The sequence below is a fragment of the Haemorhous mexicanus genome, chromosome 15 (genome assembly GCF_027477595.1).
Source record: "Haemorhous mexicanus isolate bHaeMex1 chromosome 15, bHaeMex1.pri, whole genome shotgun sequence".
NCBI lineage: Eukaryota > Metazoa > Chordata > Aves > Passeriformes > Fringillidae > Haemorhous > Haemorhous mexicanus.
In genome coordinates, this window is record NC_082355.1 from 11,020,225 (window position 1) to 11,042,195 (window position 21,971).

General features: G+C 39.6%; 1 protein-coding gene across 1 annotated transcript; it reads left to right on the top strand.

The window, feature by feature from the left end:
* Positions 1-922: 922 nt before the first annotated feature.
* Positions 923-20,869, top strand: RAD50 (RAD50 double strand break repair protein). The gene is made up of 26 exons (XM_059859807.1): positions 923-973; positions 1,920-2,099; positions 2,504-2,587; positions 2,819-2,970; positions 3,795-3,980; positions 4,127-4,331; positions 4,737-4,865; positions 5,084-5,249; positions 5,931-6,124; positions 6,667-6,873; positions 8,044-8,226; positions 8,439-8,596; positions 9,255-9,430; positions 9,530-9,767; positions 10,245-10,434; positions 11,291-11,417; positions 11,638-11,831; positions 12,140-12,250; positions 12,771-12,863; positions 12,963-13,076; positions 13,883-14,010; positions 14,801-15,025; positions 17,971-18,056; positions 18,468-18,610; positions 19,938-20,071; positions 20,386-20,869. Exons 2-26 carry the CDS (start codon positions 1,971-1,973, stop codon positions 20,570-20,572), a joined length of 3,939 nt encoding a protein of 1,312 aa, XP_059715790.1. The 5' UTR covers positions 923-973; positions 1,920-1,970; the 3' UTR covers positions 20,573-20,869.
* Positions 20,870-21,971: the final 1,102 nt, after the last annotated feature.

The following is a 21,971-nucleotide window of genomic DNA, read 5'->3' on the forward strand; positions in this document are numbered from 1 at the left end:
AAACTGGCCAAAAGGATATTCCACACCATGGAACATTATGCCCAGTAGATAAACTGGGGGAGTTACCAGGAAAGGGACTGGCATTGGTCAGCAAGCAGTGAGCAATTTTATTTGGCATCAGTTATTTGGGGTTTTTTCCCCTATTTATTTTCATTATTATTATTTACCATTATTATTGTATTCTACTTTGTTTTCTGTTATTAAACTGCTCTTATCTCAACCTACAAGTTTTAGAGTTGATTCTTCTCCCCATTCCACTGCAGCTGGGGGGGAAGAGCCAGTGGCTTCATGGCGCCCCATCACCACCATATAAGACAGATATTAAAGCTGTTAGGGAGTGTCCGAGGGAGGACAATGAGGATGGGGAAGGGTCTGGAGAAGAAGCCATACGAGGGACAGCTGAGGGTACTCGGTCTGTTCAGCCTGGATGAAACTGAGGGTACATCTTGCAGCTGGGTACAGCGGCAGATTCCGATCTCTTCTCTGTGGTGAGCAGTGATAGGACTGGAGGAACGGCCTGAAACTGTGTCAGCGGAGATTAAGATTGGGTATCAGGAAAAGGTTCTTCACCCAGAGGGTGGTTGGGCACTGAACAGGCTCCCCAGGGAAGTGGTCACAGCATCGAGCCTGACAGAGCTGAAGAGGCGTTTGGACAAGGTTCAAGGCAGATGGTGTGACTCTTAGAAACAGGGCCAGCAGCTGGACTCGATGACCCTTGTGGGTCCCTCCAACTCAGCTTATTCTGTGATTCATTTCCAGCTGGGTTCAAACCACGATACCGCCTCAAAACGCCATCGCTCCATTCTGAGCCCTCAGATGCCACCACAGCCCAGCAAGCGCCCTCACGCCGCCGTGCGGGCCCAGCCAGCCGGGGGGCGGTGCGAGCAGCGGGCGGGCCGCCATGGCGGGGCCGGGGCGGGGCGGGCGCGGGGGCTGTCGGGGCGCGGGCCGGCGGCGGCGGCGGCGGGCGGAGGTGACCGCGGGGATGGGGGATACGGGGAAAGGGGGCGGCCGGGCCGGGGGCGCGGCACTGCGGCGGGCTCGGCTTGGCTCGGCTCAGCTCGGCTCGGCTCGGCTCAGCTGGGCTGCGGGTAGGGGAAGGGATGGCTCCCTGGAAAATGTCCGCCCCCGGCGCTGCGCGGAGCTCCGGGCGGGAAAGCCCCGCTGCCACCTCTTCCTCGGCAGGAAATGCCCTGTCCCGGGCCGAGCCCCGCCGGGCACCCCCGGAGGAGCCGCGGGAGGGCCGAGCCCGGGCCGTCGTGAACACCCCCGGAGTACGCAGCCACACCACACAGGCGGGGCACGGGCCTCGCAGGCGGAGGTGGCTCCCCCAGAGCCCTCCAGTGCCCGGGGCAGCTCCCACCCGAGCACAGCCCAGTGTCTGTGCCCGCCCCATGGCCTGGGGAGGCTCTTCTCAGCACGAACTGGGACAAGGTGCTGGATATGCCTGTGAGAAACAGGCACTGGTACAGCTTGCACGGTGTTGGGTGTTGCAGTACAACAGTGGCTTGTCAAAGGACAAAAATACTGGGGTTTCTCCTGTGTTTGGGGCATTCTGAAGGCACGTGCATAGTGTTTGTGAAGAGGAATAAAGGGTTATTCGGGCCATTGTGTTTGATTTCACAATACATAGTATGGCACTTCGCTTGGAGTTGATTAATTTCTCAGTTTGAAATAAATAAGGTTTTGCCTTCATGTGTGTTGTACCTTGAATAGTAACTGAAGAACCTTAGCTGTGTTTTTAAATATATTTATCATATATGATCCAATCATTCCATGATTTCGTGATTGTTGGGTACAGTTCAAAAGTATTGTGTGGAGTATGTAGGCTTTACTTGCTTGTATCAGTGTTTAGCCAACTATCAGCAATCTATTGTGATTTCTGCCTTCTGGATTTTTCACAAAGCTCTGTTTTACAGGATTTACAGTGTTTTCACCTCTGACTTTGGAACAGAGGTTGTTCAGCAGAAATGTCGAGGATTGAAAAAATGAGTATCCTTGGAGTGAGGAGTTTTGGGGTAGAAGATAAAGACAAACAAATTATCACTTTCTTTAATCCATTGACTATTTTGGTGGGACCAAATGGTGCAGGAAAAACGGTAAGCCTCACTTTATGTTTGCAATTGAGCTGTAAATAGATCTGAAAGGCCATAACATGTCAATAATAATTTCTACAGAAAGGTATTTAATAGTATTGCAAAAGTCATGCTGTTTGCTATAAGTTTTGTGTTGTTTAGTGTTACTAGAAATCTGCTTTCATGCCTGGAATTTGCAGAGCACTGGTTGATATTTTTTCATAGGAAATTGATCCAGATCCTGATTAAAACTGCTTTTGCAAAGTATCATATTTTCATGGTACTCAAAAATTCAAATGTTGTTTCTCTCTCTTTACATATCTAAGTAATTTCTAAGTGTTTGGGCTGTTACTGTGGATTTGCCTGTAGTCCATCTTGGTTACTCTAAATTTGTCTTTATAACTATATACTTACTTCTGTTTTCTTAGACTATCATTGAATGTCTTAAATACATATCCACTGGTGATTTTCCTCCTGGCACCAAAGGAAAAACATTTGTTCATGATCCAAAGGTAAGTCATGGTGACTAGATGCAATGTGTGTTTACTCCTCACTAAAATGCTCTACTGCACTCAGGTTGTGAATAAAACAGGGATGCTCTAGTCATAGCCAGCCTTGAGCTGAAATGTAGAAAAGCAGAGAACTGGGGGTGATTAGAGCATGCTCCACAGCTGGAGAGGCACACATTCCTTTGGGCCTTGAGAAGAATTCCCCTCATTCTTATTTTTTTGCTTTTACCAAAGGTTGCCAATGAAACCGACGTTCGAGCTCAGATTCGGTTACAGTTCCGAGATGTCAACGGGGAGGTCATGGCTGTGCAGCGCTCCATGGTCTGTACCCAGAAAGGCAAGACTCCAGAATTTAAAACACTGGAATCTGTCATTACTAGAACAAAGTAAGTTGTCAAGTGTTTCTTCTTACTTTGGCATGAAGATAGTTTGGTATATTTTTATGCATCAGATAAGAGAGAATTACATAATGCATTCCTTGACATAGCTGCTAGTTCTTTTAGATTATAAAGATGTGTCATTCCAGTACTTTATCTGTTAGGTGATTGAAAAATCCCACATCTGATAGCTATGGTGTTAAGAAATGCTTATATCTGTTGACTTGCATTTATTTGAAAACTTTATTGGTAATAAGGGTGGTGAGGCACTGGCAGAGGTTCCCCAGAGAAGCTGTGGCTGCTCCATTTCTGGAAGTGTTCAAGGCCAGAGTGGATGGGGCTTGGAGCAGCCTGGTTCTGTGAGTAGCATCCCTCTCATGGCAGAGGGAGTGAGATGGGTGGCATGGACATTTCCAACCCAAATCATTCCATGATTCTGTGATTGTAGGATACAATTTGAAAGTATCATTGTGTGGAGTATGTAGGCTTTACTTTCATTTAGTACCATTTTCAGTTTCACATAGTTTTTGGCTCATGTTTAACTCCCATCTCCCCTGTTTAAGTATATTCCTTTAACTCAAGAGCTGTCCTGCCCCCTCTGGTGGTTCCTCAGAGTTCTAATATGTGAAACAGTGACTTCAAAATTTGGCAGTGTTAAATACCTTTGTTGAGCATAGTAATTTTGTGCTTAAAAATTGTTACTTCTTAACTTTTTTGAATTGGTATGTTAAAATGAAGTTATACTGTTAAAATGAGGTTATACTGTTAAAATGCAGCTCATTTTTTGAAGAACTTGCCAGTAACAACTTTCTGGATTTTCTTTGTCTCCATAGGCATGGTGAGAAGGTCAGTCTTAGTTCCAAGTGTGCTGAAATAGATCGGGAGATGATCAGCGCCCTTGGTGTTTCCAAATCTGTGCTTAACAATGTCATTTTCTGTCACCAAGAAGAATCCAACTGGCCATTAAGTGAAGGGAAGGCCCTGAAGCAAAAGTTTGATGAGATCTTTTCAGCGACAAGGTTTTTTCCCTTTATTGTAATTAAATAAAAACTAAGTAAAAAATGTCTTCTCATAACATAAATGTTAATAAAAATGTCTAAGACACTGTTTTATACATCAGGATTGCTGTTTTGCCAAGGCAGCTGAAATTTTGCTTTCTTTAAAGGTATATCAAAGCTCTCGAAGCTCTGCGTCAGGTACGGCTGAACCAAAGCTCGAAAGTAAAAGAGTGTCAGACAGAACTGAAATATCTGAAACAGAATAAAGAGAAAGCTCAGGAAATCCAGGATCATCTCAGCAACAGAGAAGCTCAACTGGCTGCTTCTAAGGAGAATGTAATATCAATTGAGAACCAGCTTGAACCTCTAAAGGTAATTTCCATGAGGATTATGTTAATACTTTAATATAAAGCAATAAAAGAAGTGAAAGGTGGATGAATTTCTTGGCTAAAATCTTGCACTTTTAAATCTAATCCTTTGCCCTGCAGCAGACTCAAGCATACCTCTACTCACCTGGCAGATGCTGCTCTAATCTGTAAACAGTCATTGAAGGGTTAAGAACAGAATTCTTTTAGCAGCATTGGCTTTTTGTCAGTTTAAAATCTCTCTCAAATTTAACTGGTATCTAAAACCATTTTAAGCTATAAAACGAAACTAAAACTTAAAATTCCCTATTTTAAAAACATATTTAATGAAACTGGAAGTTTTGCACTTAAAATAATTGATTATGGGGTTCATGAGCTGATGAGATATTTTACCTACTACATTCTTTTGCAGAGCTCTCTGGCAGTAGTTGAACAGAATCTCACAAAAGTAATGAGGTTGGACAACGATGTGAAGGCCCTGGAGAGCAGGAAGCGGCAGATGGAAAAAGATAATCAAGATTTGCAACAGAAGATGGAAAAGGTTGCCTTTATGACAAAAAACTTAGATTATTTTACTTTATCAGTCTAAGAAAAGCTGTTCTCCTGTTTTGCTTGCTACAGATTTTCCCCCTGTATGTCTGATTATAGAAAATCTGCATGTGAGGTGATAAACTCTTATTCCTTTAATTCTCTTGTGGTAAAAACTATACATTTTTAAAACATCAGTAATTGACTTAAGAATTTGTATGTGGTGTACAGGTTTTTCAAGGAACAGATGAACAACTAAGGGATATGTACCAGAACCACCAGAGAATAGTGAAGGAGAAGGAGAAGAGATTGTTGGACTGTAAGCGTGATTTAGACAGAGCCATTAAAGAGTGCCAGAGATTTAACAGTGAAAAATCAGAGCTGCTTATTGAACGAGGTAATTCAGAATTCATTTATAGTCTTGTATGTTTTATAATGTAATTAAATCTGAAATGGAACTACTGATAATTGAAGTGATCTGAACTGGACAAAACTCCTAAAATGTGTGTTAGTTCAAGTTCACCTGCGCAGTGTGGTGGGAGAGTCTTGCTGGTGGACAAGTTTAGATGTTTTTCTCCTGGAGTTTCTAACAGGCATTTTTTCTGAGCTATAATTATAACATGTAGTACATTTTGTCATATAACAGAGAAAAATCATGAAAGCTGAATGCCTGGCATTCTCCATGTCTCATGTGGGGCCTGGGGACAAGTCAGAGGGCTTGAAGTTAATGTTCTTTCAATTGTGTATTCCTTTTTTCATGGATTATGGGAATTTCAGCAAATCTGTAGTAGTTGAGTCACAGAATACGTGCTTATATAAAATATATTTGAGCTTTGTTTTTTATCAGAATAATATTTTTAGTGATTTTAGGGGCTTGCTTTTGAATTACTGATTTATTTAATTCATAAAAATTTAGTTACCTGAAATAGCAATCTCTCCCTATAGCTTTCGATTCCATACCTTTTTGGATTGTTGAAAAATAGTTCAAGGTTTCAAAGGCTTTCAAATGGCTTTGAATCCTGAGTGTGTCTTCTGCCTCAGTTTTTGAATATTTATGTCACTTTTTCTTTTTGTGGAGGTCGTCTTCAAATGCAGGCAGATCGTCACCAGGAGCACATTGTGACCAGGGATTCCTTAATTCAGTCTCTGGCAGCACAGCTGGAGTTGGATGGCTTTGAGAGAGCCCCTTTCACTGACAGGCACATTGCCAGTTTTGGCAGGCTGGTGAAGGACAGGCAGGACAGAGAGACAGAAGCTGCAAATCGTGTGATGGTAAGAATTTTGTTGTTTAAGTAGTGTCATTTGTATGGGCCGTTGGTGTTTTATTGGTCCATATGGGTCTTTCTGGTGCTGGGAGAAAGTGTTGGGGGGGAGCTGAAGCTGGTTTTTTTTTAGAATTCTTGGTGGTGTGTCATCTGCGTCTTTCCATGGAAATTTTCTAATTAGGAGTGGTCACCAAGGCTGTTGAACAGGCAGTTCATCAGAGAAGTTCTTCTAGCAGTCCTCATGCAGGTGGATCACTGATAAGTTCAAAAACCTGAGGAAGAATTACAGTGGGAAGCTGGTTTAAAAATAACCAACTTTTTGTTGAAGTCATGTTCAAAATGGAGTTGTTACATACGGAATGCTACTGATATGGTGCATCTGCATGTTGCTATCAGAAACATTTCAGCTGGTAATTTTGGACAAGTTGTAATTTTCTCAGTATTTCCATGTTTTACTGTGGTGAATATTGGCACACTAGTGTGAAGTAGTATTTTAAAATATTTTCCTGTGAAAATATAATGAATATATTATTGCTGATCTTCTTTCAGAAAGAATTTGCGCAGAAAGAAACAATGAAACAAAAACAGATGGATGAAATAAGAGACAAGAAAACTGGATTAGAAAGAACCATTGACCTGAAATCAGACATTCAAAATAAGAAACAAGCAGAGCTGAAGAATGTCAAATATGAATTGCAGCAGTTGGAGGGGTATTCAGACAGGATTAGTGAGTTGGATGAGGAGATTGGCAAGATGGTAAGTTAGTGTGTAATTGAAGAAATTATAGAAGCTTGAAGGCTTTATTGTGGCTTTATTGTTAAAAAAATCTACCAAAACCCATAACCCCTCCTCGATGTTTACTCTTTCAGATGTGCTTCTGCCCTTTTAGTACCCTGTATGCTTTGTCTGTTCAGGTAGTGCACCCTTTGGGGCAGGGTCTGTTCACGACCCTGTTTTTGTACAGTCCACATCATAGAATGTGCTGCTTCTGCTTGGTGAGTTGTAAACTGGGTAATAGTACAGCTGGCAAGTAGGAGATTGGTTACTCTCAAATTATTGGGCCAGAAACTTTGAATTGAAAGTTGCATACTACCTACTTTGGAGATAACTTTGTGAGATGGACTAGTTAGTTATAAGTGTTTTATCTGATGAAGTAAAGTTACAAGCATTTTATGTTCCAGCTGAACAGCTAGTTATGCCTTTGTAGCCAAATATTTTATGTTTGTTAGCAGTATATGAATTCTGCTTGACACTGTTTTTTCTAGCCTCCTCACTAGGGTAATTCCAAATTTAATATTTGGAATTAAATATTAAATATTTTAGTAGATACTAAAATACAGACAATCAAACTAAGTATGAGTGAGCTTCTGGTAAAAGCATGAGCAAGGTGGGGCAGTGCTGCATTTCCAGTACTGCACCCAATATATTCCTGTGGCTTTTCTTGCCCCACACTAGTCATAGCCTTTGTCCTTTTGCATTTATTCTTTAACAATTTTGTGCCATTCCTGTAACAGCTTCTTCCTGCAAAGGGGAACACAGAACTGCCACGACATGCCTTCCTCCATGGCTTTTTCCTTGGAACCAGCCTTGGCCCGAGGCTGTGTTTACTGCCTAGGGTTTGGGTTAGGCTTAGGGTTACGCCTATGGTTAGCATTTTGAAAACCATGCTGTGGCAGTGTTGTGTTCCCCTTGGGATGCTATTTGCAGCTGCAGTGTGCCTGGAGCTCTGGGCTTTGTGGTTTTGAAAACACTAGCCCTAGGTGCAACCCTGACCCTAACCCTAGGAATTAAACGCTGCCTTGGCCCAAGGCTCTGTTTACTGATGCTGCTGCCAGGTGGCTGAAGAGGTTTCTTCTGTTTACTTTAGCTAGACCTTTATTGGTTTTTGTAATTATTGCATCTTCTGGGCTTTTGTATTTTGTATAGGAAGATGAACTGGAGAAGGCTGAGAGGAACTGCAATGTAGAAACACTGGAACAGGAAGTGCAGACTCTGCAAACTGAGAAAATGAACCTGGACAAAGCTCTTAGGAGGTTGGATCAAGAGATGGAGCAGTTGAATCTACACACCACAACCATTACCCAAATGGAGATGCTGAAGAAAGACAAAGTAATGTTTTTATCAATATCTCATAAGAGAGGGACATGAAATTGATGCAGTCCCTCCAACATTTGTGTATTTTTCAGTGTATTTGTGTATTTATCAACAATCAAATGTAGAGCTTCTGTCTGACTTCATAGAAGCTGTTAGCTTAATAAATGCATTGACAGTTATAAACCTGAAAATAGAAAAATTTCATTTAAACTGCTTCATTTCCTCAGGCAGAGAAGGAAGATCAGATCAGAAAAGTAAAGTCAAGACATTCTGAAGAACTAACATCACTGCTGGGATACTTCCCCAATAAAAAACAACTTGAAGACTGGCTTCATGGTAAAAATAAAAAGATTAATCAGACAAGGGATACTCTTGCTAATCTGAAGTAGGTATTAATTTAATAGATTATTTCTTCACAAGTTTTTTTGCAATTATGAATTTAAATGTTGGAAAGTTTAATATGTTCAAAATACTTTTTACTTTAATTCGTTAGTGTTTATTTAGGTATCTGCAAAATCAGAGAAAACTTCCTGCAGAGTTCCTGTGATACAGAGCAGATACAGTTTGTGCTAGTTAATAAAATCACAATATTTGTAGTGTGTCAAAGACAGCACTAAAAGCCAATAGCAAAATAGTCACCTGGAACATTCTTAGTTGTTTGTACTAAGTCTAGCTGAATGAATGTGCCTGGGGCTGGAAATTGCTGGTCTTCTGTGTTTCTGATAAGTCACAGAGTGGTTCGTGGCTATATCACAAATTCATGTGTGATTACCTGTTCTTGGTTTCATTTGATTAGAAAGAGTAGGAAGTTTCTCATCAGTAATCATCTAGAAAACAAAAGGGAATTAAAATTAAACATTTATGCTGTACTTGGATGAATAAAAAGTTCATGCTATAGATTGCATGAAAAATCAATAAAGAAGAACTGGTGAATAGTTCTGTAAGTCCAATTTCAGATTACCTTTCCATGGTTTTTGGTTTTGTTTAAGCAGTCTAAATCTCTGTGTTTAGGTAATAAAAGTGTTTTTGCATTAATATTTCAGCAAGCAACTGGCATCAGTAGAATATGATAAAACTTACGCCAGTAATGAGCTAAAAAAAAAAGAAGCCCAGTTGTCCAGTCATGAAGCAAAACTTTTTGATGTGTGTGGAAGTCAAGATTTTGACAGTGACCTGAACAAACTTCAAGATGAAATTGAAAAAAGTTCCAAACAGCGAGGTAAATTTGTGTATAGCTTTACTTTTTACTCTGAAACACTAATTTATCTGATTATTCACTGTTTATCCAACATAAGTGTTCTGTTTGTTTTTCACTCAGCTGTGCTTGCTGGAGCCACTGCAGTTTATTCACAGTTCATTACACAACTGACAGAGGAGAACCAGTCTTGTTGTCCAGTTTGCCAAAGAGTTTTTCAGACAGAGGCTGAGCTGCAGGATGTCATTAGTGATCTGCAGTCTAAACTGCGCCTGGCCCCAGACAAACTGAAGTCCACAGAGTCTGAACTTAAAAGAAAAGAGAAAAAACGTGATGAAATGATGAGTCTTAAACCACTGCGGTAAAGTGCTTAGGGAACCATTTTGTTACAGGCTGTTTTCTTTCAGATGTGTGTGTTTTGAATATAAAATCTATGCAGACATCAAGGAGGCTTTATTCTAGGGCTGGTTAGTTAATTTCAGAATGTCATTGTTGGGAGAAATATTTTGAGAGAATTTGAGAATGGATGAGGGTAGAGCTTTCCTTCACAAGAGGGCACTCTTGTTCAGTGCTTTGTACCTTCTGAGCCCTTGCTGTAATCAACCAAAAGAGATTTTGTTTGCTTGTTTGTGTAATCTCACCTAAAATGAGGGATGTATTACCTTAGCTGGGTATGTAACATAAGCTTAGTTAAATATGGGCAAGGTTAAGGTTAAGGTTTAGCTAAATTTAGTCTTCCTCTACTAAATTATATAATAGATTTTGTGATCTTGAATGTCTTCAATTTATGCTGCTCTTTCTGACCAAGGAAATTTTAGGGATTTATATTTTATTTAAGGCGAACTGTAGTTGAACTCCAAGATAAGGAAATTCCAGACCTGAGGAACAAGATCCAGAATGCAAACAGAGATTTAACAGGCCTGAAGGGTGAGATAGAAGAACAGGAGTCACTTCTCCAGACAGCTTTGTCTGAGGAAGAGGGTGCCAAAGCACGTTTACAGGATATAACTCTGATGGAAAAGTATCAGGTATGCTTTGGTAACTTTTTTTTTAAATACATAAAATTATATTCCTTTACATTTAAATATGTAGTTATTCAGTAATATGTCAGAACTTTGAGACCGTTATTTTAAAATACTTCCAAAGACAGTATTACCTAGATGATCTTGTACTAATAAAACCTTGATTTACAAAAGGTGGGGTTTTTTTGAGCAGCACAGGGTCCCTTGAGTTCTGATTCAATTCTCTGCTATATGAACTGAAAAAAGAGATGTAATCCGGAACTGAGCACCACCACAAGTACACTCAAGTGTTTTCAGTCCTTATAATCATTCTAGGTCTTTGTATTCCCAGCATCTCACATATGTTTCCTGATTCTGTGCCATCTGAATATATGGTCAAGGGGAAGATAAATCCTGCACTTTTTATTATTCTGGCAAAGGAGACCATTTTGAGCAGTCTTCATGCCTCTATTATCAACACGAAATCTTTGCTTGACTGAGAACCATCAGAGGAGCAATTAGGAAACCTGGGGCCAGACAAGGGACTTAGAGCATTTCACAAGGTGGAGGTGTCAGCAGCTCCTGAGGGTCCAACCATTCCAGTGTTGCAGGGTCAGATTGCACATGGAACTGTCCTGAAGTGGGCTGGGAATGTTAAAGGCCTGTGCATCCTTATTGGCTGATTCCATACACAATTAGGAATTCCAGTTCCTAGCAGCTGACATAACCCAACTGCTAATGATGTGACATTGCTCTGCTAGGGAAGGAAATGGGAAGCTCTTGAGTGCCTCAAGCCCTGAGGTTGTTCTTATGTGCCAAAGGTGAAAAAATACATTGTTAAAGACTAATTCAGTAGTAATGGTACTTTTCCTCATACTTTCAGACTGATATCAGGGATGTTGAACGAAAAATTGCCCAGCAGGAGGCTAAGCTGCTAGGTGTCAATTTAAGTCGAACTGTGCTTCAAGTAAGCAAAGAAAAACAAGAAAAAAAACACCTGTGGGATACAGGTAGGTCCTACAAACCTGTTATTTCATTTTTGTACTAAAAGTAATGTTCAAAATTCTTGCCATTAAAATTTTAGTTTACTTATTTTATGTTCTTAAATGACTATTCTCCTAGTTTGTTGTTACTGGTTTTTGGAGTCATACCAGCTTCATTTAGAGATGAATTTTCATAAGGATTACAATAATGGTTTTGATAACAGATTGACTCTGTTTTCATCTGCAGTTACCAGTAAAATTGAATTAAATCAAAAACGCAAGCAGGACCAGCAAAGCCAGATTCAGCAGCTGAAGAGTGCAGTGAATGACCTCAAGGCAGAGAAGCTGCAGATTGTCAGCAGCATGCAGCGGCGGCGGCAGCTAGAGGAGCAGACTGTGGAGTTAACCACTGAGGTTCAGTCCTTATGCAGAGAGATCAAGGTGAGAAATACTCTCAATTGTCTAACCCTTAGCTTTGCTGGCCTTGAAATAAAAAATCATAATCTCATCATACTCAATATTGTCTCTAGTCCTAGACAATGGAATGGATTTTTAAATGTTTGTATTGTGTTGCTATTGCATATCTTTGGGAATTTCCAGAATTTTTAAATACATATTTTCATATTTCCTTTTTCTAATACACAGAAAAAAGAAAGTAAGTAACCACATTACTTTTTTTACTGCTTGAAAAATTATTGATCTTCACCAGAATGCAAAAATAAAAACTACTTTTTCCAACTACTTTTCAGGAAGCAGAAGAACAGGTACTTCCTTTGGAGGCAAAGTTAGACAAATTGCAGCACGAGAAGGAGGAACTCGTGAATAAAAGGACTGCAAGTAATAAAGAAACACAAGAGAAGGTTTGTTTGCATAGCTGTGAAATAAGATTGTTTTTGAGTGGATGGAAGCTGTGATAGTGAGTTTGCTTTTAGGAAACATCAATGACACCAGGAGGTGCTTTAGATTGGTAGAGCTTTTAGGGAAGAAAATGAACATGTCAGTCAGGACATGAACTCAATTGTAATTCACCTTTGGCAGTCTTGAAAAAAAATTTCTTGGGACATTTGGCAATATTTATTGGCTGATGGCATTCAAAAGCCCTTCCTAAGTAGACCCAAGAGGAACAGCAAGGATGACCATCACACATCCTTGCCAAGAGACACACTGGTTCTTCCCAGGTTAAGTGGCCCTCATTTGTTTTGGGAAACATTTTCATGCTCACAAGAAGTACTGGGATTGTAGAAGCTGAAGATTTTATTAGAGAACTAAAGGGAGTTACAATAAGGAATTGTGGTGGTAGTATTATCCAGTATCATTCATACAGAGCATATCTGTTCTTGGACACAAGACCATATTTCATTTGATATCTTTTCTCTGCAGATGAATATCATAAATGAGAAAGTTAAAGATATAAGCAAGTACGTGAAGGAAATTGAAAACTATATTCAACAAGGAAAAGAAGACTATAAAAAGGTAATCTAAAATAGAAATCTTTTTTTTAGTCAGTAAAAAGTTAGCATCAAAAGTACTTTTATTTTTAAATCATACGCCATTTTCTTAATCTTTCTTTAGCAAAAGGAGTCTGAACTTGATGAAGTCAATTCTCGTTTGGCAGCCTGTGAGAAACAGAAGGAAAAGATAAGTAAAGAGATGGAAATGACTCGACAAGATATTGACACTCAAAAGGTGGATATATTGTTTAAAGTATACTTGGTATAGTTGAAATAATTCCTAGTTCTGGTTTGCCTGCCTATGTCTGTAGTGGTGTGAAATTAGCTTCCTTTTGGTTTATTTGATCAGTTGTCTAGTCAGGATAGTTGCTATATGTGCATTAGGCTGAAAATAGTCTTGAGATTTGCATGTGGAAATTTAAAAACCATTTATCTCTAACTGTTATCTGATGGTATTTCTAGGAGTTAAATCTGGTGGGATAGTAGTCAGCATTTTCAGGAGTGTCTTTATGTGGAGGATATATGCCTTTATAAGTAAAGGACAAGCTGCAGGTACCAAAAGTTGCTTGCTATTCCAGATTTATGATGTACTTTGAATTCTTGTGTATATGTTTCAATTACTTTACATTTTTTTACATTCCTTTTAGGAAATATGTCTTTGCCCATTCTACCCTCTCAGTTACTGTCAACTGTTGTAGAACTCCAATAGGGGACTTGGTTCAATTTATCCCTGGTGAAAACTGCTTGTCCAAAAATCCATGGTTGAAACATGGATTAATATTCTCAAAAAGAATCAGTCTTGTGTTCACTTGTGACAGTAAACAGTGCTAAGTGTTATTCCAGTTTGAAAGATAAAATAATACTGCTGATTTCCATTTTATTCTATTTTTAGGACCAGGAAAGTTGTCCCTGTGATAATTTTTGTTGTTTTTCAATTATTTTATGCTTGCATCATGTTTCAGAGTTGTGCAGAACCAATACATTGTAATTGATAACCAACGTGCTGATACATGATACAATTTCTTGTTTCTTTGGAGCTAGATACAGGAAAGGTGGCTGGAGGATAATCTCACCTTGAGGAAGCGGAATGAAGAGCTAAAAGAAGTTGAAGACAATATCAAACAACTTATGAAGGAGATGGGAGAAATGAAAGTCCCCCAGATGAAAAAGTAAGCACTTTCAAAGCAGAATGGTGTGCTTTGCACAAGAATTCATTGAACATCTTCATGTTGTAGTCACTGTGTTTTAGGGTGTCTGATCCTCTTCTTACCCCATTCATGCAGGCCACTTTCTCCTTCACACCTGTGTTTGGTTCATGTCCCTATGACTACAGTGTGAAAGACTCTGTGAAATTGTACAGTGCTTCTGGCTAAAAATAGAGCTATCTGCTCATACCTGTTCCAATCCAATCCTTTAAATGATGCTTACTGAGAAATCCACATTTAAATAATTCATGCTTCTGGATGAGAGTATTTAGTTTTTATTTTCAGTCTGCTCACTTAGTTCCCAGCAGCAAATTTTATGGTTTTTTTCAATAGTTTTGTATTAATTGCTTAGATAATAAACACTTTTGAAATGTAATTACCCCTTTGCTGGTTCTTGCGTGTGAAATAATTATTTAGCATGCTAGAGCTTACGAGTAATTCATTTTATTTTGCTCAGTATCCATCTATAAAATTAACTTTTTGTTTATACATATAGCACTTTAGCATTTGAACTTGGCAACTTGCTTCTCCCACTCAGAGTAGTGATTAGAATATATTCTTAACAAACTTAAAACTATTTTTATTTCAATAATGTCTTCATTTCAGTGGCATTAGTACTATAATTTTAACTGTTACAGACTTTATAGACATGATACAATGAACTGTTTTCCAACATAAACTCAAAATTGGAACCCTGATTAAAAAATTGAAGCACTACATACAAAATACATGTGTACCAATTCGGGTTTGACAGTGAGCAGAAACATTTGGAGGAGAAAATCGAATCTCTGAAAAGGAACCATCACGTTGCTCTTGGCCGCCAGCGTGGCTTTGAGGAGGAGATTGTTCGCTTCAGGAAGGAGCTCCGAGAGCCACAGTTCAAAGATGCAGAGGAGAAATACAGGGACATGATGATTGTCATGAGAACCACAGAGCTGGTGAACAAAGATCTGGACCTTTATTACAAGGCTCTTGATAAGTAAGTATTGTGAAATGAGGGTGATTCTTAAATGTTTTCATGTTCATTGGTATTGATAACCTTGATGCAAAAGTGTGGGGGTCCCAGTTGTGGGTTTCTCTGGATCTGGATTGAAGGCACTTGAGACAGTAATTCATGTTTGGACATAGGTGTTTATTATTCCTTACCAGTAAAACAGTCTCACTACTGTGAGCTTGGCAGCTTTTCAGTAGAAGGCACAGAATTTTCAATGATCTCTTGCTACAAGGTCTTTTAAGACTAAACTATCCAAGAACTGACACCTGGATTATTTTCCCTTTTAACCCAATAACTGATCCCACAGAGCTGCAATGGGGACTTTTCTGTCCAATTACAAAATGCCACCCAAATCCAAGAAGAAGAAGGAAGAAGAAGCATGAAGAAGAAACCCAGGGTGACACCCATTGCCCTCCATCTTGCTTCCATCCACAACATACTAAAAATCCCTAGTTTTCTAGGGATTTCTCATCCTAAATTTTTATTCTCCAAGTGATACACCTACACTACTCTCTATAATCTATTTCACACTTTTGTGGATTCTAGTCCATCTTGAAGTTTGGGAAACTTTCTCCATGGATGAGGGTCAAAGTCAGTGCTCCCCTGGGGCTCAGAGCACCCCAGGGCAGACAGAGAAATATTCCCAGTGCCCTGGGTTTCCACATCAAAGCAGCTTTTGATTTCAGGCTTCCAGGGTAACTTAGAGGAAATTGATATGATTCCTTGAGATACATAATTTCTCTTCATATATTCTGACATTTAAATATTAAAGAAACATAAGGTATACCTTCCTCAGTAAGTTAATGAAACTATACTGGAAACTGCACAGGATTGGTATGATGTAGAAAATGTGTAACTTAATGTCTATAATGTACATCTGTTAAATGCATTGATGGTAATAATTGGAATTTAATACAGTCATAGATAAGTCTGATATTTGTATTCCCAATTCTCTGAAAGACTTATTTGGAGTTTTGATTGTACATGTTAGGACTTATATTTGCAGTACTGCAGTAGGAGAGAGATAAGGCAAGGTGAGATTGATGTTTAAGTCCTTCATTTTTAACCTGAGCCCTTCTACTTTCATTTCTATAGCAATAGATTTTAGCATCTTCTGGTCATATCTTAACACGAGTAAGATATGCCAGGTAAATTTCTTGTTTCCCATGGCATTTTCTCAGGTAAATAATTGTGTTTTAAAGAATATTACAATATAGTGGGGGTTTTTTTGCCCTTTTCCAGTGTGGGTGGTTTTGTGCTTATATTAAAGAAAGTAAGGTCATAAGCAACATATCTGGCATTTGATGGAAAGTGTCGCAAGTTTGTTCTTGTTTCTGTTTCCTCTGGAAGCTTGTTTGATAGTCTTGGACTGACTGGGCAAAAAGAGCATCTCAAAATTGGTAACCATATACAAAATATAACATGTGGCTCCCTAAAAACTCTGTTTGTTTGGTTATAATGATGGAATAGGAGTAAACAACTTGATGGACAGTGGGAGAGGATTTTGGAATCAGTGAATACATTTCAGGAAATGGAAAGCTGATGCTCAGTGGCAGAAAAATAAATATTAGGAATGAAAAAAGAGAAAGAAAGATAAACATTTTGGCCATTGTAGGAATTCTTAATACACCCATGTCTTGAATAAAGTATGGAATTTTGGCCTTCTCTTTAAAAGGGTTTGCTAGTGCTGGAAAAAGGAGCACAAAAGAGTAATTACGTGGTTGAGGATACAGCATAATAGTCAAGAAGAGAAACAAAATAAATGAGAACTTTCCAAGTTGAAAGGACATTCTAGAGGTGCCCTGTTCTAAGCTGGTTTGATAATAACATTAAATAAAGTAAACATAATATTAGAATGTAAGCTAATCCAAAATCTTTGTGAAGATCTAAGTTATTCAGAGCGTGTATAAGTCTTCCCTTTCAGTTGTAATGGAAATGCACTCCAAGAATTTCCTTTTTAGATTTTTTTGTGTGGTATCAAATAATCTATTGTTTCTATTTAAGGCTAAACAGGAAAACAGTCTTGTAATTTCAAGAAAAATAGATAAGCATCACTTAGCGGTAATCGTCTGAAAAATCAGTGAGGCAAAATGCTAGCTCTAATGGCCAGAGCTGCATCTGTGGCTGGGAAAACCAACATTTTGGGTGTTCCATGCTATCAGATGATCTTTATTGACTCTATTTAGAGATTTAGGATAAATATTGATGAGGAATGCATTCTTGGGCCACAGCAAACAGTTAAAAATGCTTCATTTTTACTTAACAAAACCTATCAGACATGATACATCAGTATTCCCCAGAACAGGTGGAAGAGCAAAGGTAGAAAAAACATATGTAAAAGTCCATTTCAGAAGGGTATTTTATTTCCAACACATTTTTGAAAGAAGACATTGCCATAAAGCAAGTGAGCATTTCTTTCATTACAGAATAGCTTTTCTGTAAAAAGACAAGTCAGAAATGCAGTGTCCTGTCCTTTTCTGAGTGTTTTGCAAGATTTCATCTGTTAATAAAGTCATGCTACTATGTTAACCAGAGAAATTAAATTAAAAGTTATTAATGATATCCTGTGTTATTCTTGCTGCTGAAGAGAAAAGTATTTCTTGTCATAATGCCTGTTTGGGTAATTACAAATTTTATTCTCAGTAGGAGTTCTCTTCTCTGAGGAGACTTCAGGTTCTCCTTTCCTGCTGTTGTTTGCCCTGTTGGCATACTGTGCCAGAATAACACTCCTGTTCTGGAAAGCTTAACATCAAATTCATCTTATTGGTGTCAGGCTGAAAATAAACCTTGCACTTAAATCATAAATCTCTTAAAAAGTCAGGTAAAGTCATTCTCCATTGAGTGACAAAGGGAGCTGCCACCTGCCTTAAAGCCCCTAGCAGTCCATGGTTGCATCTCTTAACAGTTTACATTTTTTTGCTGTTTTTTAGAGCAATAATGACATTTCATAGCATGAAAATGGAAGAAATTAACAAAATAATTCGGGACCTGTGGCGAAGCATTTACAGAGGACAAGGTATGTAATAATTTTTTAAGTTTTACCCATATGTATCCATTTGATATTGGGCACTGCATAAGGAAGAGTATTTGTTGGCCAGATGAGAAATAGCTGGTTCCATTCTAAAGGCTGTATCTATTCTTCACCACTATAATCTTTTTATTGCACATTATGTAGTAACATGCAGGATAAATGGAGTTAATTTTCACTTTTCTGTGTTTTCCAAAGGTTAGGTTTCTTTGTCACAGGACAGTGCCTGAGTTAATTACTACCATTTTAGAAAAGTTAATTTCCAAGATGGATCCATCAGTGGGAGTTCTGAATGGAATTTTTATTGTTACTACATATTATACCTCTCATCTCCCACTAATCCTATGATATTTTTCAAGATTTTTGATAATGTATGAGCTGTCTCCTTCCCATTTTCAGATATTGAATATATAGAAATTCGCTCTGATGCAGATGAGAATGTCTCAGCCACTGACAAAAGAAGAAATTACAATTACAGGGTAGTGATGGTGAAGGGAGATACAGCACTGGATATGCGAGGAAGGTGCAGTGCTGGGCAAAAGGTAATGGCTCTTTGTCTTCAGTACACAGCAACAGGGATGCTGAAAACTGACTCACATGAATGCAGAGGAGTCAAGTGACAAAGAACAGGCAGCTCCAACTCTAATTTATTATGGTGTACAACTTCCCTTCACTTTCTCTGGGTGTTACACAATATGTGACTCAGCATCTGACCCCTGCTTTGGGCTGCCAAAATCCGGTGTTTCAGATGGACACTAGGCTGATGCCCTGCAGGAGTGAAGGGTTTGACTTCCTCTATCCTCAGGTTCAAGTCCTCCCATTTTGTCTCTTCCTGGTTACCACTGAGGTTACCTCAGCTTCAGGTCTATTGACTTGCTTCTCCTTTTTTATTTCTTTCTGAGCCCTTGGTCTTCTTTTTGCAACTGCATCTACTTCTAAGTTGATAGGACCTCTCTTCCTCCAAATAATGCTGCTTTCACCTGCTGCTGACTACAGCCTTTCAGTTCATGTCACCAATATCACACCTAGCCATACTTCCAGGCACTGCATTTCCTCCTGTGCTGTCAGCTTGCAGCTCTGTGGGCTGTCCATTCCTCTTCAGTAACACACACTGGCCAAGCTGCCTGATGACACACCAGCTGTGACAATACCTGTGGTCAGAGTTCCTCACAGTTAACCACACCCACACATGCTGAGGGTTGTTTCCACCTGTCTGTTCTATTAAATGTGTCCTGTCCTGGAGTACTTTAGCATGTTGCGTTAGAGTCCTATGTAACTGAGAGTGAAACTTGAACAAGTTTCTTAGCTGAAGTTCTGAGAATTCTTTGATGATGAAATGTGATGCCAGCAGTCATGATAGTTGGAAAATATTTTTGGCAGTGCAGTTTCCATTGAGTGTTCTGTAGTTTTTAGTAGTTCAGGAGATCTTGTAAATATGATTACACATCATTTGATGCAAAGCTAACATAGAAGGTGGTAAATCTTGCCGTCTTCCATTATTGTAAGTCAGGAGTTCAGTAACTCAGTAATAGCAGACGAATTTCCACCTGCTGCAATGGGGTGGGCTCGAGCAGAGTGTAGGGGTAATGCAAATAGTAGTGTCATAGCAGCTTTACCTCAGATCAGAATCCTTACTTCCAGTGTCTTTTGAATTTTGAGTGCTTCTTTGTAGAGTCAATCTTTGAATTCAAACTAGAAGTTTCAGGGTAGTTTTTCAGTAATTAGTTACTGTCATTTTGTGAACTGTCAGCATATTGTTCTGTAAACTTCAGTCACGGTTTGTAATGGCATTAAAAACAAGTTGTTTTGTGTAAATCCTCTTTAAACAGTTTGAAACTTGAGAGTCTTGTGGTTTTTCCTTTCCCTCAGGTGCTTGCTTCTCTCATCATTCGCCTTGCTCTAGCAGAAACATTCTGTATCAACTGTGGCATTCTGGCCCTGGACGAGCCTACAACCAACCTGGACCGAGAAAACATCGAGTCCCTGGCACATGCCCTGGTGGAGTAAGTGAGCTCTCCTTGTGGTGCTTAACAGTGGGTATTTTTCAATACCCATTTGGCCTTATATTTTAAGCTGGCATGGCTTTGTTGTGAGTAGTTTTAGATTCCATCTCTATCTGGAAAGGAAAAGGTATTTCTTATATAATTTCAGGGGGGGTTTTATGAGGTTAAAAAGATTGGGTAATCAGCATTAGATTACTTGATGGTTCATATCATTCATTATCAATATTGAAATATTTTAGTGCTATGTATTGGCAAGTTCTCTGATGCTGGCAGGGGCTGTAGGTAAATGCACACTGGATGATTTCTCTTTGTAGGATAATAAAGAGCCGCTTACACCAACGCAACTTTCAGCTGCTGGTGATTACTCACGATGAAGATTTTGTTGAACTTCTGGGCCGTTCTGAGTATGTGGAAACATTCTACAGGATAAAGAAGAACATTGACCAGTGCTCTGAGATCATGAAATGCAGTGTCAGCTCCCTAGGCTCCTATGTTCATTAGAATGCCGAGTAGTTACATACTACAGTCAGCCTAACCTGAGCCACTGCCTGGCTTGATAGAGCTCAGTGTAGGTGTCTGAAAATGTAGTTCCTTCCTATCGTATTCTACTCAAGCTTTGTAACAATTTTAGCCAGAGTCTAAAACTGTGAGACTTTTAAACTTCTTAGCTTTCTACATATTTCTGTGCCTGATCTTAGGAATCATAATTTGAAAGAATTTAAATGAATGCCACACAGTTAAATTTTGATGTATTTTATGCTTTAAAATTGAAAATAAAGTTGTGATGTTCTTTTTGCATGTTGTGTGGGACAAGTTGCACAAGATGCAGAATCTCTGGAATGGCTGTGGCTCTGCCAGGGGAATACAGCTTGCTCTCCATCTCTGGCAAGGTCAGCAGTGATGGGTGTCACTTTGGTTGAAGGTGTGTTCATTGCTATCTCCTAATCTACCCAAAATTGACAAGCTTCAAAGAGAACTTTTACTATGTTCTCTACAAGGTAACCTAACCCTGGCTGTTCAAAGACAGAATTTTTTCTTGCTTCAGAACAAAGCAAAGGCCATCTCTAACCAGATGACTGGGTGAATTCTCTGCTCAGCGAGTTATGTTCTGATTCTTCATGGCAGTGTCTGCAAACGGGAAGATGGAGCATAAGTGTCTCAGAGGTTTAGTGTGGATGCTGAGCTTCACCTGCCCTGCTCTGAGCTCTTCCTGAAGCTCTTTTCCTTGGGGTTCCAACCGCCCTGCAGCTTGGCAGCCCCAGGAAACCTGCTTCTCAATGGGAGGGACAACAGAAAGCCATGGGGGTGGTCTGCTGCAAAATGCAAAGGGCCTGATCATCAGAGTTCTGAGGTTGCACAAACTGTGCCTTCCTGCTTCCAAGGCCATGCAAGCCCTGAGGGATGGAATTGCTGGATCCCTGTTTCTTTGTAAATAAGTCAGGGGCTACCTTGAATTCTTGGTAGGAGACCAGAAGGAGAAGCTGGACTTGCAGTTCTTTAAATCCTTTCAATCAGTAGGGATGGACTGACCCTCCTCAGCAAACAGTGTCTGACCGAAGCACAATTTCAGAGGAAAAATCTTTAAACGGCCATTAAAGAAATTTAATTTCTGTAACATCAGGACATTCTCTGGCAGATGCTTAAATGAGCCTAAGAACATTGCATGTTGTCTTCCTTCTTTTTCGGGGTGCGGGAATCCCTTTATTTTGCAGGCATAAGGAGAAGTTGACAGGGGAGGGATGTAAGCAGACCGGGCTTGTGTAGGCAGGGCCTGGGGCTGGCTGAGCATGATGGAGCAGGGCTTTTGCCCCTGAGGATGGTGCAGCTGAGCCCCTCACTTTACATCACACACCTCTAACAGCACCTGAGTAGTGTGGATATCTGCACAGAAAAGGACAGA

Excerpts from the sequence above, each read along its gene's own strand:
- RAD50 (XM_059859807.1), top strand. The coding sequence starts at position 1,971 with ATGTCGAGGATTGAAAAAATGAGTATCCTTGGAGTGAGGAGTTTTGGG. Across the intron at positions 4,866-5,083 it reads TGCAACAGAAGATGGAAAAG|GTTTTTCAAGGAACAGATGA; the intron begins GTTGCCTTTATG and ends TGTGGTGTACAG. Across the intron at positions 6,874-8,043 it reads ATGAGGAGATTGGCAAGATG|GAAGATGAACTGGAGAAGGC; the intron begins GTAAGTTAGTGT and ends TATTTTGTATAG.